Source organism: Lissotriton vulgaris, chromosome 10 (genome assembly GCF_964263255.1).
Source record: "Lissotriton vulgaris chromosome 10, aLisVul1.2, whole genome shotgun sequence".
NCBI lineage: Eukaryota > Metazoa > Chordata > Amphibia > Caudata > Salamandridae > Lissotriton > Lissotriton vulgaris.
This window is the reverse complement of record NC_141698.1, coordinates 1,038,324,427-1,038,338,020: the sequence shown is the minus strand read 5'-3', so window position 1 is coordinate 1,038,338,020 and position 13,594 is coordinate 1,038,324,427. Positions and strand designations below refer to the sequence as shown.

The window sequence follows — 13,594 nt, the reverse complement described above, 5'->3', positions numbered from 1 at the left end:
ACTACATGAAATCGACATTTTATATTTCACTCAGCATCTTAATAATTGTGACTACTTATTTGTTACACTATACAAACCACCACATGTACGTCTACAAACATTATTACACGTTTTAACTACCATACTCAACTTTTATCCAAATTATAAATATGTAATCATGGGAGACTTTAACATAGATTTAACACAAACAACACAAAACACAACTTTGCTGTTAGAATATATGCTAGAACAATTTCAATGTCAGCAAAAAGTACAACAATACACAACAGACTACAATTCAACATTAGACCATATCTATAGTAATGTAGATCTAATGCACTATGGTACATTAGAATCATATTATAGTGATCCCAAAGCATTATGGGTAGCAGTTTAAATGCAAACAATCTCCTTTAACATGTGCTTTTATTCCAGCTAATTACAAAGGGGAAAACATGTCAAGAATGTGTACTAACATTTACTCTCATTTCAGATGATTTCCATAGAAGAACTTAAACAAATGAAAGAAGCCGAAAGCAAACCTTACCAAAAATCCATCAGAGCGAACGTTGTGAAATGTTCAACAAAAACAAACTATAAAAACGCAAAACAAGAGGACAGAGTATTATATCACCTTGCTCTAGCTGATCACAGTGCTTCCATAAAAGCAACATGCTACAATGAGGACTTTTATCAACAAACCAAAGAAGGAAATGCAATAATAATTCGGAATTTCCTAACCAAAAACAATGTGGTCATCATCACAAAGCAAACTAAGATAGCAAGATTAAAACCCTTCACTATACCACCGGAAATATTGCAGGAAGCGGAAAATATTCTACAACCACCTGCTCCACCAATTTCACCAATAAAAACTGTCAAAGGAGCAAAATTATGCACATTATTGAGCATATCAGGAACAATTACTGAAGTAAGCTCTTACACAATCTTTACACACACCCTTTCCAAAACTATCTTTAAAAAACACTCTTCGGGGGCGTGGCCAGGATGGCGGCGTAGGAGGACGCAGCCTTGGCGATCTCCTCCGGCCCAGGCCCCTAAGTACCTAATTTAGCGCTGATCTCTCCCCTCCGTTGCTTGCTGGCGACGGCGGGTGCAGTGGGGAGTTAGCGGTTCCTGTTGCAGCAAAAATCGGCGCGCTGGAAGGCACCGTTTGAGGGCGGTGATGCTGGCCCGTGATCTGTGAGACCTGCGGCCGACCGGAAGTGCGGCTGGGCCCGCCTTGAGGACTGACGCGAGCCTGCGGTGTCGCACGGGGGAGGCCGCTGTCGCAGCTTGAAGAGGAGCGAGGTGCTGCGAGGACCCGTCTGCGGCCGCGGAGTGGAGCCGCTGGGGGTAGCACGGAGCTGCGGCGGCACAGTGTCGGGCCCCGGACACGGAGTACGGTCACCATCGCGGCCGTGGGAGGGCTGGATCTGTGGTGGGAGACCCGGGGGCCTGCCGGCCCAGACTGCAGTTCGGGTGTGCCCCACCCGCCGACACCGCATGTGGAGTAGGGTGTGCTTGGCGGCGAGACTCCGGCCAAGTGAGGTCTCGAGCAACATTGGCGCGGCTGCCTCTGGGGACTTGCTGGCTCCCTTCCTGTGCGGGACCCGACCGGGAGCTGCCTGCTGAGTGGCAGGCTACAGATTGGAGACGCTATTGTGGGCTTGGGGTCGGCATCACGATCAGCCTCGCATGGAGACGGTACAGGCGGGGGTCTGAGCCCTGAGGAACACGAGATGGCGGAGAGCGGGTGCCGAGGAGCATTGAGGTGGCTGGAGGTGCCGGGGACTCGCAAACCCCTAGAGAAGCGGGGGCCCCATTCCCCTGGCCTGGTGCTGTCAGGGTGAGAGGGGACGGCGCCTGGACAGTGGTGCGGAACCTGGAGGCCTACGCGAGCAGGTCTTGGTGCGCCGCGGCTGCCACGGTGAGGTGCGGCGCGGCGGGGGGTGTTGGGCCTCCCCCCCCCTTTTTTTTTTTTTTTGGTTCCCTTGGCGGAGCATGGACGTGGCGAAGCGCCTGTGGGCCTGAACTGTTGAGGTACTACGTCTGGCTTGCTGGGGTTGTAGCAGTGGACCTGGCCTACCTTTGGGACTCATTGGATTGTGAGACACCGGGGCTTGCTCCCTCTCCTCCCCGGGCTGCCCATATTGCTGTGACTGCTTTGGTGTGACACTCGCAGGGACTGGAGTGCGTGCTGGCGGGGGATGCGTGGGGGAGTGGTGCCCCCCTCTGGGACTTTCGGCCTACCAGGACTGTTCCGGCGCCAGGACTACCGACTGCAGCTGTGTCCCTAGAGGTATTGTGCGATTGGCTACCGACGGAGTGAACGGGCGGAAGGCCTAACTACTCGGAGTGGTTGGTCAGCTGGTGGCCAGGTGGTGCTGCCGCTGCTGGTGTGGATTGGACGTTTTCATCCATCGCTCAAATGGCCGGCAATAAGGGGACCAGGAAGGGTGATCGCACCCTGCCAGAAATGCTGAACAGGGGCAATACACGACAAGATCGCGGACAGCACTCCCCAGGTCAGTCCGGCAGCTCGCAGGGGGCGAGCAGGGGGGAGCCGCCGGTCACCAGGTCGTTCCTTGAGTCGCTCTTTAGCTCCTTGCGAGAGGACTTCCAGACGCTTAAGCAGGAAGTGGCGGGGGAGGTGAGAGAGGTCCGGCGGGAGGTCGATGGCCTGGGTGAGAGGGTCTCATCTGTAGAAGAAGCGGGCCACGCCAGAGATGAGGAAATCACGCAGCTTCAGCAGGAGGTGATCAGGCTTCGAGACCAGCAAATCGATCTCCAATCCCATGTGGAGGATCTCGAGAACCGCTCCCGGAGGAACAACATCCGGGTCCGAGGTGTTCCTCTCGGAGAAGAAGGGGAGGATGCAGCGGCCTACCTGCGCGATCTGTTCAGGGACGTTCTGGATGAGCCGACGGATTTTACGCTTAGGGTCGATAGGGCGCACAGGGTGGGCCCACGGCGAAGAGCCCCGGCGCCCGACCTTCTGGCCTACCTACCGGATTACCCTCTGAAAGAAAGGATCCTGCGGGCAGCTCGTGCCAAGCCCTCCTTGGATTTCAGAGGTCATAGGGTGGCCCTCTATCAAGATCTTTCGGTGGTTACCCTGCAGAAACGTAAGTCCTTTAAGATTGTGACTGACTTCTTGCGGGAGCATGACACTCAGTACTCTTGGGGCCACCCCTTTCGTATCATCTTCCGCTGGAATGGAATATTGCATCAGCTGCGCTCTCTCCAGGATACCTGTACTGTGCTGGGCATCACGGCCACCGAAGAGGATGCTTCCACTCCGCGCGTAGACGCCGAGTCACCAGGGATGGCTGGCAGTTGGTTCCGGGCCGCGGGTCCCCAGCCTCCTCGATGAGGCCTGACTCGCCTACTATCCAGGCTGATATGGACAATGCTGTGAGAGAGGTCATCAGGGAAACGGCGCCGGAGGAGGTTGCTTTGACCGCCTAGACATTCTCCGGGGGGAGATCGACATCGCTTCTTCTTGAATCGCAGGTTTGGGGGCCTGGGGGGGTGGGGGGGGGGAGCGAAGTTTGTGTGGTGGCTGGACGTCCACTTTTGAGACTTTTCCATAGACTTGCCTGTTTGGGCCGGACTTGGACAATGGTTCCCCCGACTACTTTCTTGAGGAAAAGGGGATGGGGTTCTGGGAAGGGAAGGGGTTGTGTTGGGATGTTGGGGATCCGGGAGGGGTTGTGGGAGTTGGGAATGGGGGACGGGGTTGTCCAGTGCGCTGTGCTAGGAATTGTTGCTTTGTCTGTGCTTCTCCGCCTTGTCTCACTCAGCGGTGGAGGGGGGGAGGGGGTGGGGGTGGACTGTGGGGTAGGCTGGTGTATGGGGAGAGGCCCGGTTACATTCAGACTCTTGCCTGGGGCTGCGTTGCGAGGCGCAGGAAGGAGTAGCTTTGTTCATTGTTTTTGGAAGATTGCATTGCTGTTTGAGGAAGGGGTGGTATGTTTGCACACTGCGATCACCACGCAGACTGTTATCGCCTTTACACATATTCCCCACTATGCCCCCTCACACCTTTAAAGTTGTGACTTTGAATGTCAGGGGTCTGAATAATCCTGTCAAGAGACGGGCGGTGCTTTCTCTGCTAGAGAATTCGCACGCGGACATATGCCTCCTTCAGGAAACCCACCTGTTGCCGCAGGACGCGCATAGGCTGCGCTCTTGTAAATTCCCGACGCAATTTTTTTCCTCCAGCACTACCAAGACGGCCGGGGTGGCGATTCTGGTGGCTCGACACTTCAGGGGAGAAGACATTCACAAATTCGCAGAAATTAAAGGACGGTTGTTGGTGCATAGGTTTCGGGTGGGTGGACTTACTCTCACGATAGGTTCCCTTTATAGTCCCAATGATAAACAAAAGCGGTTCTTGCGGTCTGCGGTGGAAGAGATCTCTGCCTCGCCGGATAGGCATATCATCCTCGGGGGCGACCTTAACATGGTCTTTGATTCGGCTGCGGATAGATCAGCGCAGCGCTCCCCGCAAGTCGGGGAAATTTCAGCTGGTTGTAAGGCTGAGCTTGCGGAGCTGGACCTCTTGGACCTCTGGCGCCACATGCATCCTGTGGATAGGGACTATTCGTACTATTCGCACGCGCATAAGACCTACGCGAGGCTTGACCACCTTTTAGTCACCTCGCCGGTGCAAGCTCTGGCGTCCGACGTGACTATGGGGGTAATTTCCCTGTCGGATCACGCCCCAGTTGAGGCCTCTTTTTGCTTGCCACCCTCTGCCTCCCCGGCGAGGACTTGGCGCCTTCGAGATACCTTGTTACATAGGAAAGCGGTCACGGACCGTATTGAACGGGTACTCTGTGAGTATTTGGCTAACAATGATAATACGGATACCACCCGCGCCACGCAATGGGCTGCCTTGAAGGCTGTCCTCAGGGGGGAGTTCCTGTCGATCTCAGCGGCCGAAAACAAGGAGCGCAGGATCAAGAGGGAGGAGCTTACTGATAGAGTCCGGGAGTTGGAGTTGATCCACCGTAGGACTGGGGCGCCAAGGATTTGGCGGCAGCTTAAAGAACAAGGAAGCTCCTTGCTGCCTTAGATGTGGACCGAGCGGAATATGCGGCCCTCCGACTGCGCCACGCCTTTTATACTGGAGGAGATCGCTGTGGCAAACTTTTGGCTAATAGACTCCGGGCTGCTAGGCAGAGCCAGTTGGTGAAGGAGCTCTCAGACTCCACGGGCGCTGCAGTAGTGGATGATGCCCGCATTTCGGCCGAGTTTCGAGGGTTCTACGGGAACCTCTACGCCGGTGACCCGTCGGATGTGCCGGCTATGACCTCCTATCTAGACTCGATCACTCTGCCCGCCTTGGAGCCTTTGCAGGCGGACCATTTGAACAGGGATATTAGCATTGAGGAAGTAGTGACGGCCATTGCCAGACTGAAGCACGGCAAAGCGCCAGGCCCGGATGGCTATTCTGCCCTCTTCTATAAGACATTCTGCGGGTCGTTGGCACCGGTTCTCACCCGCCTTTTTAACTCTTTCGCGGAACCTGGAGCCATCCCACCTGACCTTCTGAGGGCCTCGGTTACGGTCATCCCCAAACCGGGGAAAGATCCTAAATGCTGTGGGTCATATAGACCGATATTCCTCTTGAACGTTGACCTGAAACTTTATACTGGAATACTGGCCAGTAGATTGGCACTTCACTTGCCCAACCTTATTGACCCGGATCAAGCAGGTTTTGTCCCGGGGCGGCAGACGGTAGATAATACTAAACGAGTGGTTCATCTGCTGAAAAAGGCCTCCCGGATTCCGGGTGAGAGGATGATGCTTGCGGTTGACGCAGAGAAGGCGTTTGACCGCGTGCATTGGCCTTTCCTGGAACAGGTACTGGTGAAAGCGGGTATCGGGGACAGGTTTCGCACCATGATCCTTAACTGCTACAAGGATCCATCGGCAGTGGTCCGAGTTAACGGCTATACCTCTGCTGCCTTCCCCATCGAGAGGGGCACCAGGCAGGGTTGTCCACTCTCGCCCTTGCTCTTCGCACTGTACACGGAGCCGTTCGCTCAAAGAGTGCGGACACGACCGGAAGTAGAGGGGATACGGATGGGCGGCTTCACCCATACAATCAGTCTCTATGCTGATGACGTCATCTTCACGTTGGCTGCACCCCGGATGGCACTCCCGGCCTGCATGGAAGAACTGGCGGCATTTAGCACGGTTTCGGGTTTTAAGATGAATATGGGGAAATCAGTGGCTATGGATATTTCCCTGGCGCCGGACACCAGGGCATATTTGCAGAATAGATTCCCGTTACTTTGGTCCTCAGAGGCGATCCCTTATTTGGGGATTCAGATAGCTCCAACGCTGCCAGCCATGGTCGCAGCTAATTATTCAGCTTTGGGACTCAATATCAAGAACGAGCTAGGCCGCTGGAATCGTGGCATCTTCTCTTGGCTGGGTAGGATCGCTGCCGTCAAGATGACGATCTTGCCGCAAGTGCTCTACTTATTTAGGGCTTTGCCGCTTCAGCCACCGAAGGGATGGATACAGCAGTTACAGTCGGATGTGGCCCGTTTTATTTGGCAAGCGAAAAAACCTAGGTTACCCAGGGCCCTCTCCCTTTTGTCTCCTGAGGCTGGAGGTCTAGGCGTTCCCGACTTTCGTAAATACTTTCAGGCAACGCAATTGAGATACTTGGTGGAATGGTGCAGGTGGGAGTCGGATAAGCATTGGCTTTTCCAGGACCAGGCGGTGGCGGGGCGGCCTCTTCAGGAGATACCGTTCCTGCACCGTGCCCACCGGCCTAAGAATCTCTACGCCTCCTTTATTACGAGGATGCCATTGCGGATCTGGGACGTGACTTACCTTAAGTATGATCTCACCTCATTCCCTTCGCCGCTCTCGCCGCTGGTGGATAACCCTGCCTTTACTCCCGGAATGGAGAGAGGAGCCTTTGCACATTGGCGGCAGGCGGGGTGCAGAGCACTATGTCATCTGTACGGTCCTGAGGGGGTCATCCCGTTCACACAGTTTCGGACGGAATTCACTCCCCGAAAATGAGAGACACCGGTATATGCAAGTCCGGCATTGGGCTCTCCAGCCGCAGGTACGGGACGTGGCGGACAGGATGCTTTCACCATGCGAGAGATGGCTGTTGTCCCGTACGTCGGACTCGAAACTGATCTCGGATTTATACAAGTTCTTACAACTTCCCTCAACACACTATCATAACCCCGGGAGAGCTAGATGGGAGCGGGAACTTGGGAGGGCACTGAGCCCTAAGGATTGGGACCACATATCTTATAGGGCACGCCACTCTGCATATCACATGGGCCTCACTGATACCTTCACTAAAGTGTCCACCTACTGGTACTACACACCTAAGCGAGTCCATGAGTTTGACCATAGCAAGACTGACACATGCTGGCAGGGGTGCGGACATCGGGGCACACTCACGCACATTCTATGGGACTGCCCCCTCCTGGCTGGTTACTGGAAGGAAGTGCTGGATGAAATTGATTCTCATTTTGGTATAGAGCTCCCGCGCTTCCCGGCGTATACCTTGCTAGGACTCCCAAATGCTTTAATGTATCCACTCAGGTCCAGAAGAGGTAGGCAGATCGCTATTGCCCTCGGCTCTGCAGTTCAGAACATTTTGATATACTGGCGCACGGACACGACGCCTACAGTCATGGGCTGGCTCCATAGACTGTGGCACGTGCTGGGTATGGAGAAACTGTCCTTGGTGGTGGCTGGGGATGTAACGCAATTTAACGAACTGTGGCAGCCATTTCATTCTCTGTTGCTCACGGAGTTCAAGGAACTCACCTGCCCGAGGTACCTCCGCCTCCTGCGGCTGACGAGCCCGCTGGCATCGGATCAGTGAGCGGGGTGGGACTCTTCTCCTCAATTGCCTGGAACCCTGGAACATAGGTAGCATGTTGGTTGCGCACTGGACACTGGGGGGGGGGGAAGTTGGGTGGGGTGGGAGGGCGTTGGAGGGGGGAGGGGGGCGTTTGAACTTAAATGTTGTGTCATGCCAAACTACTGCACGTTTTCATCCGCTGATCTTATGATGCTGTATGCCTGTTTTGGTGTGTCACGTTGAATAAAATACTTTAAACCTAAAAAACACTCTTCGCACAAACTCATTCGCGCACACACACTTTCACACAGAAAAAAACACACAATCTTTCACAAACACACTTCCTCAAACACTGTCGCTCCCACACTCTGTCGCTCGCACACTCTATCGCTCCCACACTCTGTCGCTCCCACACTCTGTCGCTCCCACACTCTGTCGCTCCCAGAGTGTGGGAGTGTGGGAGCGACAGAATGTGGGAGCGACAAACTGGGAGTGTGGGAGCGACAGACTGTGGGAGTGTGGGCGCAACAAACTGCGAGTGTAAAAGCGACAGAGTGTAACAGACTGTGGGAGCGACAGACTGTGGGAGTGACAGACTGTGGGAGCAACAGTGTCGCTACTACACTCCCACACTCTGTCACTGCCACAGTGTGGGAGCAACAAACTGTGAGAGTGTGGGAGCGACAGACTGTGAGAGTGTGGGAACAACAGACTGGGAGTGTGAAAGCGACAGAGTGACAGAGTGTGGGAGTGTAGTAGCAACACTATTGCTCCCACACTCTGTCGCTCCCACACTCCCAGTCTGTTGCTCCCACACTCCCACAGTCTGTCGCTCCCACAGTCTGTCGCTCCCACACTCCCACAGTCTATCACTCCCACACTGTGGGAGCGACAGAGTGCAGGAGCAATAGAGTGTGGGAGTATAGTAGCGACACTGTCGCTCCCACACTCTGCCGCTCCTGCACTCTATCACTCCCACACTGTGGGAGCGACAGAGTGTGGGAGCGACAGTGTCGCTACTACACTCCCACACTCTGTCACTCTATTGCTCCCACACTCTATCACTCCCAGAGTGTGGGAGCAACAGACTGTGCGAGTGTGGATGTGACAGAGTGTGGGAGCGACAAAGTGTGGGAGCGACAAAGTGACAGAGTGTGGAAGTGTAGTAGCAACACTGTCGCTCCCACACTCTGTCGCTCCCGCACTCTGTCACTCCCACACTGTGGGAGCGACAGAGTGTCGGAGCGACAAAGTGTGGGAGCGACAGTGTCGCTACTACACTCCCACCCTCTGTCACTCTGTTCCTCCCACACTCTGTCGCTCCCACACTCCCACTCTGGGAGTGTGGGAGCGACAGAGTGTGGAAGTGACAGAGTGGGACTATGGGATCGACAGACTGTGGGAGCGACAGAGTGTGGGAGCAACAGTGTTGCTACTACACTCCCACACTCTGTCGCTCCCACAGTGTGGGAGCAACAAACTGTGAGAGTGTAGGAGCGACAGACTGTGGGAGTGTGGGAACAACAGACTGGGAGTGTGAAAGCGACAGAGTGTGGGAGCAACAGAGTGACAGAGTGTGGGAGTGTAGTAGCGACACTGTTGCTCCCACACTCTGTCGCTCCCACACTCCCAGTCTGTTGCTCCAGCACTCCCACAGTCTGTCGCTCCCACACTCCCACAGTCTGTCGCTCCCACACTCCCACAGTCTGTCGCTCCCACACTCTGGGAGCAACAGAGTGTGGGAGTGTAGTAGCGACACTTTCGCTCCCACACTCTGCCGCTCCCGCACTCTATCACTCCCACACTGTGGAAGTGACAGAGTGTGGGAGCGACAGTGTCGCTACTACACTCCCACACTCTGTCACTCTGTCGCTCACACACTCTGTCGCTCCCACAGTGTGGGAGTGACAGAGTGCGTGAGCGACAGAGTGTGGGACTGTAGTAGCGACACTGTCGCTCCCGCACTCTGCCGCTCCCGCACTCTGTCACTCCCACACTGTGCAAGCGACAGAGTGTGGGAGCGACAGTGTGGGAGCGACAGAGTGTGGGAGCAACAGTGTCGCTACTACACTCACACACTCTGTTGCTCCCACACTCTGTCGCTCCCAGAATGTGGGAGTGTGGGAGCGACAGACTGTAGGAGCGACAGACTGGGAGTGTGAGAGCGACAGAGTGTGGGAGCGACAGTGTGGGAGCGACAAAGTAACAGAGTGTGGGAGTGTAGTAGCAACACTGTCGCCTCCACACTCTGTCGCTCCCACTCTCTGTCACTCCCACACTGTGGGAGCGACAGTGTGGGAGCGACAGAGTGTGGGAGTGCGTGAGCGACAGAGTGCGGGAGTGATAGTGTAGGAGTGTGGCAGCGACAGAGTGTGGCAGCGACAGAGTGTGGCAGCGACAGAATGTGGGAGTGCGGGAGCGACAGAGTGCGGGAGTGATAGTGTAGGAGTGTGGCAGCGACAGAGTGTGGCAGCGACAGAGTGTGGCAGCGACAGAGTGTGTGAGCGACAGAGTGCGGGAGTGCGTGAGCGACAGAGTGTGGGAGTGTGTGAGCGACAGTGTGGGAGCGACAGAGTGTGAGAGTGTTGGAGCGACAGTGTGAGAGTGGGAGCGACAGAGTGTGGAAGTGTGTGAGCGACATAGTGTTGGAGTATGTGAGTGACAGAGTGCGGGATTGACAGAGTGTAGGAGCGTGGCAGCAACAGAGTGTGGCAGCAATAGAGTGTGGGAGCGACACAGTGTGGGTTTGTGGGAGCGACAGTGTGGGAGTGTGTGAGTGACAAAGTGTAGGAGTGTGGGAACGACAGAGTGTGGGAGCGACAGTGTGTGGGAGCGACAGAGTGTGGGAGCGACAGAGTGTGGGAGTGTGGGAGCAACAGAGTGTGGGAGTGTGGGAGTGTGGGAGTGTGGGAGCGTGGGAGCGACAGTGTGTGGGAGTGTGGGAGCAACAGAGTGTGGGAGCGACAGAGTGTGGGAGTGTAGTAGCGACACTATCGCTCCCACACTCTGTTGCTCCCACACTCTGTTGCTCCCACACTCTGTTGCTCCCACACTCGGTCGCTCCCACACTCTGTCGCTCCCACACTCTGTCGCTCCCACACACTGTCGCTCCCACACACTGTCGCTCCCACACTCTGTCGCTCCCACACTGTCGGTCCTACACTCTGTCGCTCCCACACTCTGTCGCTCCCACACTCTGTCGCTCCCACACTTTGTCGCTCCCACACTGTCGGTCCCACACTCTGTCGCTCCCACACTCTGTCGCTCCCACACTCTGTCGCTCCCACACTCTGTCGCTCCCACACTCTGTCGCTCCCACACTCTGTCGCTCCCACACTCCTACACTCTGTCACTCCTACACTCTGTCGCTCACACACTCCCACACTTTGTCACTCACACAATCCCACACTTTGTCACTCACACACTCCCACACTGTCGCTCCCACAAACCCACACTCTGTCGCTCCCACACTCTATCGCTGCCACACTCTGTTGCTGCCACGCTCCTACACTCTGTCACTCCCGCACTCTGTCACTCACATACTCCAACACTATGTCGCTCACACACTCCCACACTCTGTCGCTCCCACACTCTCACACTGTCGCTCACACACTCCCACACTCTGTCGCTCACACACTCCCACACTCTGTCGCTCACACACTCCCGCACTCTGTCGCTCACACACTCTGTCGCTCACACACTCTGTCGCTGCCACACTCTCTCGCTGCCACACTCTCTCGCTGCCACACTCTGTCGCTGCCACACTCCTATACTATCACTCTTGCACTCTGTCGCTCACACACTCCCGCACTCTGTCGCTCCCACACTCTGTCGCTGCCACACTCTGTCGCTCCCACACTCCTACACTCTGTTGCTCCCACACTCTGTTGCTCCCACACTCTGTCGCTGCCACACTCCTACACTGTCATTACCACACTCTGTCGCTCCTACACTCCCACACTACCCTCTGTCGCTCCCACACTCCCACACACTGTCGCTCCCACACACTGTCGCTCCCACACTCTGTCGCTCCCACACTCTGTCGCTCCCACATTCTGTCGCTCCCACACTCTGTCGCTCCCACACTACCACACTATGTCACACCACACTAAATATTTCGATTTGTCTTACAGGAAGAAGAAACAAAAAATATTTTTGCTGCTGGCCAAGAAACAAAACTGAAATCAATTACAGTAAACGATACAACAGACTCAATCAAAATAACACTTTGGAGAGATGCCGCAGATTTCCCAATACAAATCGGCTCCTACGTCAAAATAACTCACTTATCAGTGCACGAATTTCAAAACAATAAAATGTTAAATACAACGCGGAATACGCAATTTCAAGTAAGTAAAACTATTTATACAATATTATACCTTCATTTACTACTACATCTATAATAAAGTTTTCTAACTTTCTGAAACTCTAATAACACACTACTACTAATTTTGCTAGTTACTCATTACTATATACAACTATAGGTCTATGATCAATTTCTACTCCCTATGCACTCCCTCTGCACTCCCTCTGCACTCCCTATGCACTCTGCACTCCCTATGCACTCTGCACTCCCTATGCACTCTCTATGCCCTCCCTATGCACTCTGCACTTCCTATGCACTCTGCACTTTCTATGCACTCTGCACTTTCTATGCACTCTCTATGCACTCCCTATGCACTCTGCACTCCCTATGCACTCTGCACTCCCTATGCACTCTGCACTCCCTATACACTCTGCACTCTTTATGCACTCTGCACTCTGCACTCCCTATGCACTCTGCACTCCCTATGCACTCTCTATGCCCTCCCTATGCACTCTGCACTTCCTATGCACTCTGCACTTTCTATGCACTCTGCACTTTCTATGCACTCTGCAATCCCTATGCACTCTGCACTCCCTATGCACTCTGCACTCCCTATGCACTCTGCACTCCCTATGCACTCTGCACTCTTTATGCACCCTGCACTCTTTATGCACTCTGCACTCTTTATGCACTCTGCACTCTTTATGCTCTCTGCACTCCCTATGCACTCTGCACTCACTATGAGCTATGAGCACACCCTTTAATAAACACTATATCATTATAACTAAGTAATATATATACTCACATAAATGCTATCTTCAATTACCTTCACCATGTATTAACTTCATTTGCACCAAAATATAACAATTTTTTTTTATCTTTAGGGCAACAAAAACAATAAATAAATAAAAAAACAGCAACTAACGCATTTCTTTTTTCTCCACAGAAAATACAACCGCCACAAGAAGAAATAAAGTTAACAATATATGCAATAGAAAAAACAAATCAAGAACAATGTACTATTGCAATACAAATAGAAAATGCTGAAAACTGTCAATCCGTTGACATAAACAATACAGTTATAATGGACTACTTCAATATACCAGCCGACATTGATGACTTGGAAGAAGCATTAATAGAACACCTACCAAAAACAGTTAATGTGATTTTCCAGAATGGATACATCATCCAAATACTTTCCTAATAAAATACTGCACAAAACTTTGCGTTAATAAAAAGTAATAAAAAGACAATATATATACTTTAATAAAAAATGTTAAACTTTTTTTCGTGTCCTTTCATTATTATAAAGAAAGTACATAAATATATATTACTGTGCTATCATATATATTACATCTCTAAACAAAATGCTAACATGCTTTATCAAATAAATTGTATTGTAATACAAAGTGCATCTACAAATAATTGCATTATAAATGCACTCCAGATTT

General features: G+C 53.2%; 1 protein-coding gene across 1 annotated transcript; it reads left to right on the top strand.

Moving 5' to 3' along the window:
• The first annotated feature begins 472 nt into the window (after positions 1 to 472).
• On the top strand, positions 473 to 13,347 carry LOC147689277 (uncharacterized). Its single transcript, XM_086940066.1, has 3 exons — positions 473 to 910; positions 11,971 to 12,186; positions 13,090 to 13,347. Exons 1-3 carry the CDS (start codon positions 473 to 475, stop codon positions 13,345 to 13,347), a joined length of 912 nt encoding a protein of 303 aa, XP_086796192.1.
• The last annotated feature ends 247 nt before the right edge of the window (positions 13,348 to 13,594 follow it).

What these genes read in the sequence shown, in the direction of transcription:
- LOC147689277 (XM_086940066.1), top strand. Translation starts at nt 473, where the DNA reads ATGATTTCCATAGAAGAACTTAAACAAATGAAAGAAGCCGAAAGCAAA. An exon ending in TATCAGGAACAATTACTGAA is followed by an intron (nt 911 to 11,970) that starts GTAAGCTCTTAC and finishes TTTGTCTTACAG; the next exon opens with GAAGAAGAAACAAAAAATAT. An exon ending in CGCGGAATACGCAATTTCAA is followed by an intron (nt 12,187 to 13,089) that starts GTAAGTAAAACT and finishes TTTTCTCCACAG; the next exon opens with AAAATACAACCGCCACAAGA.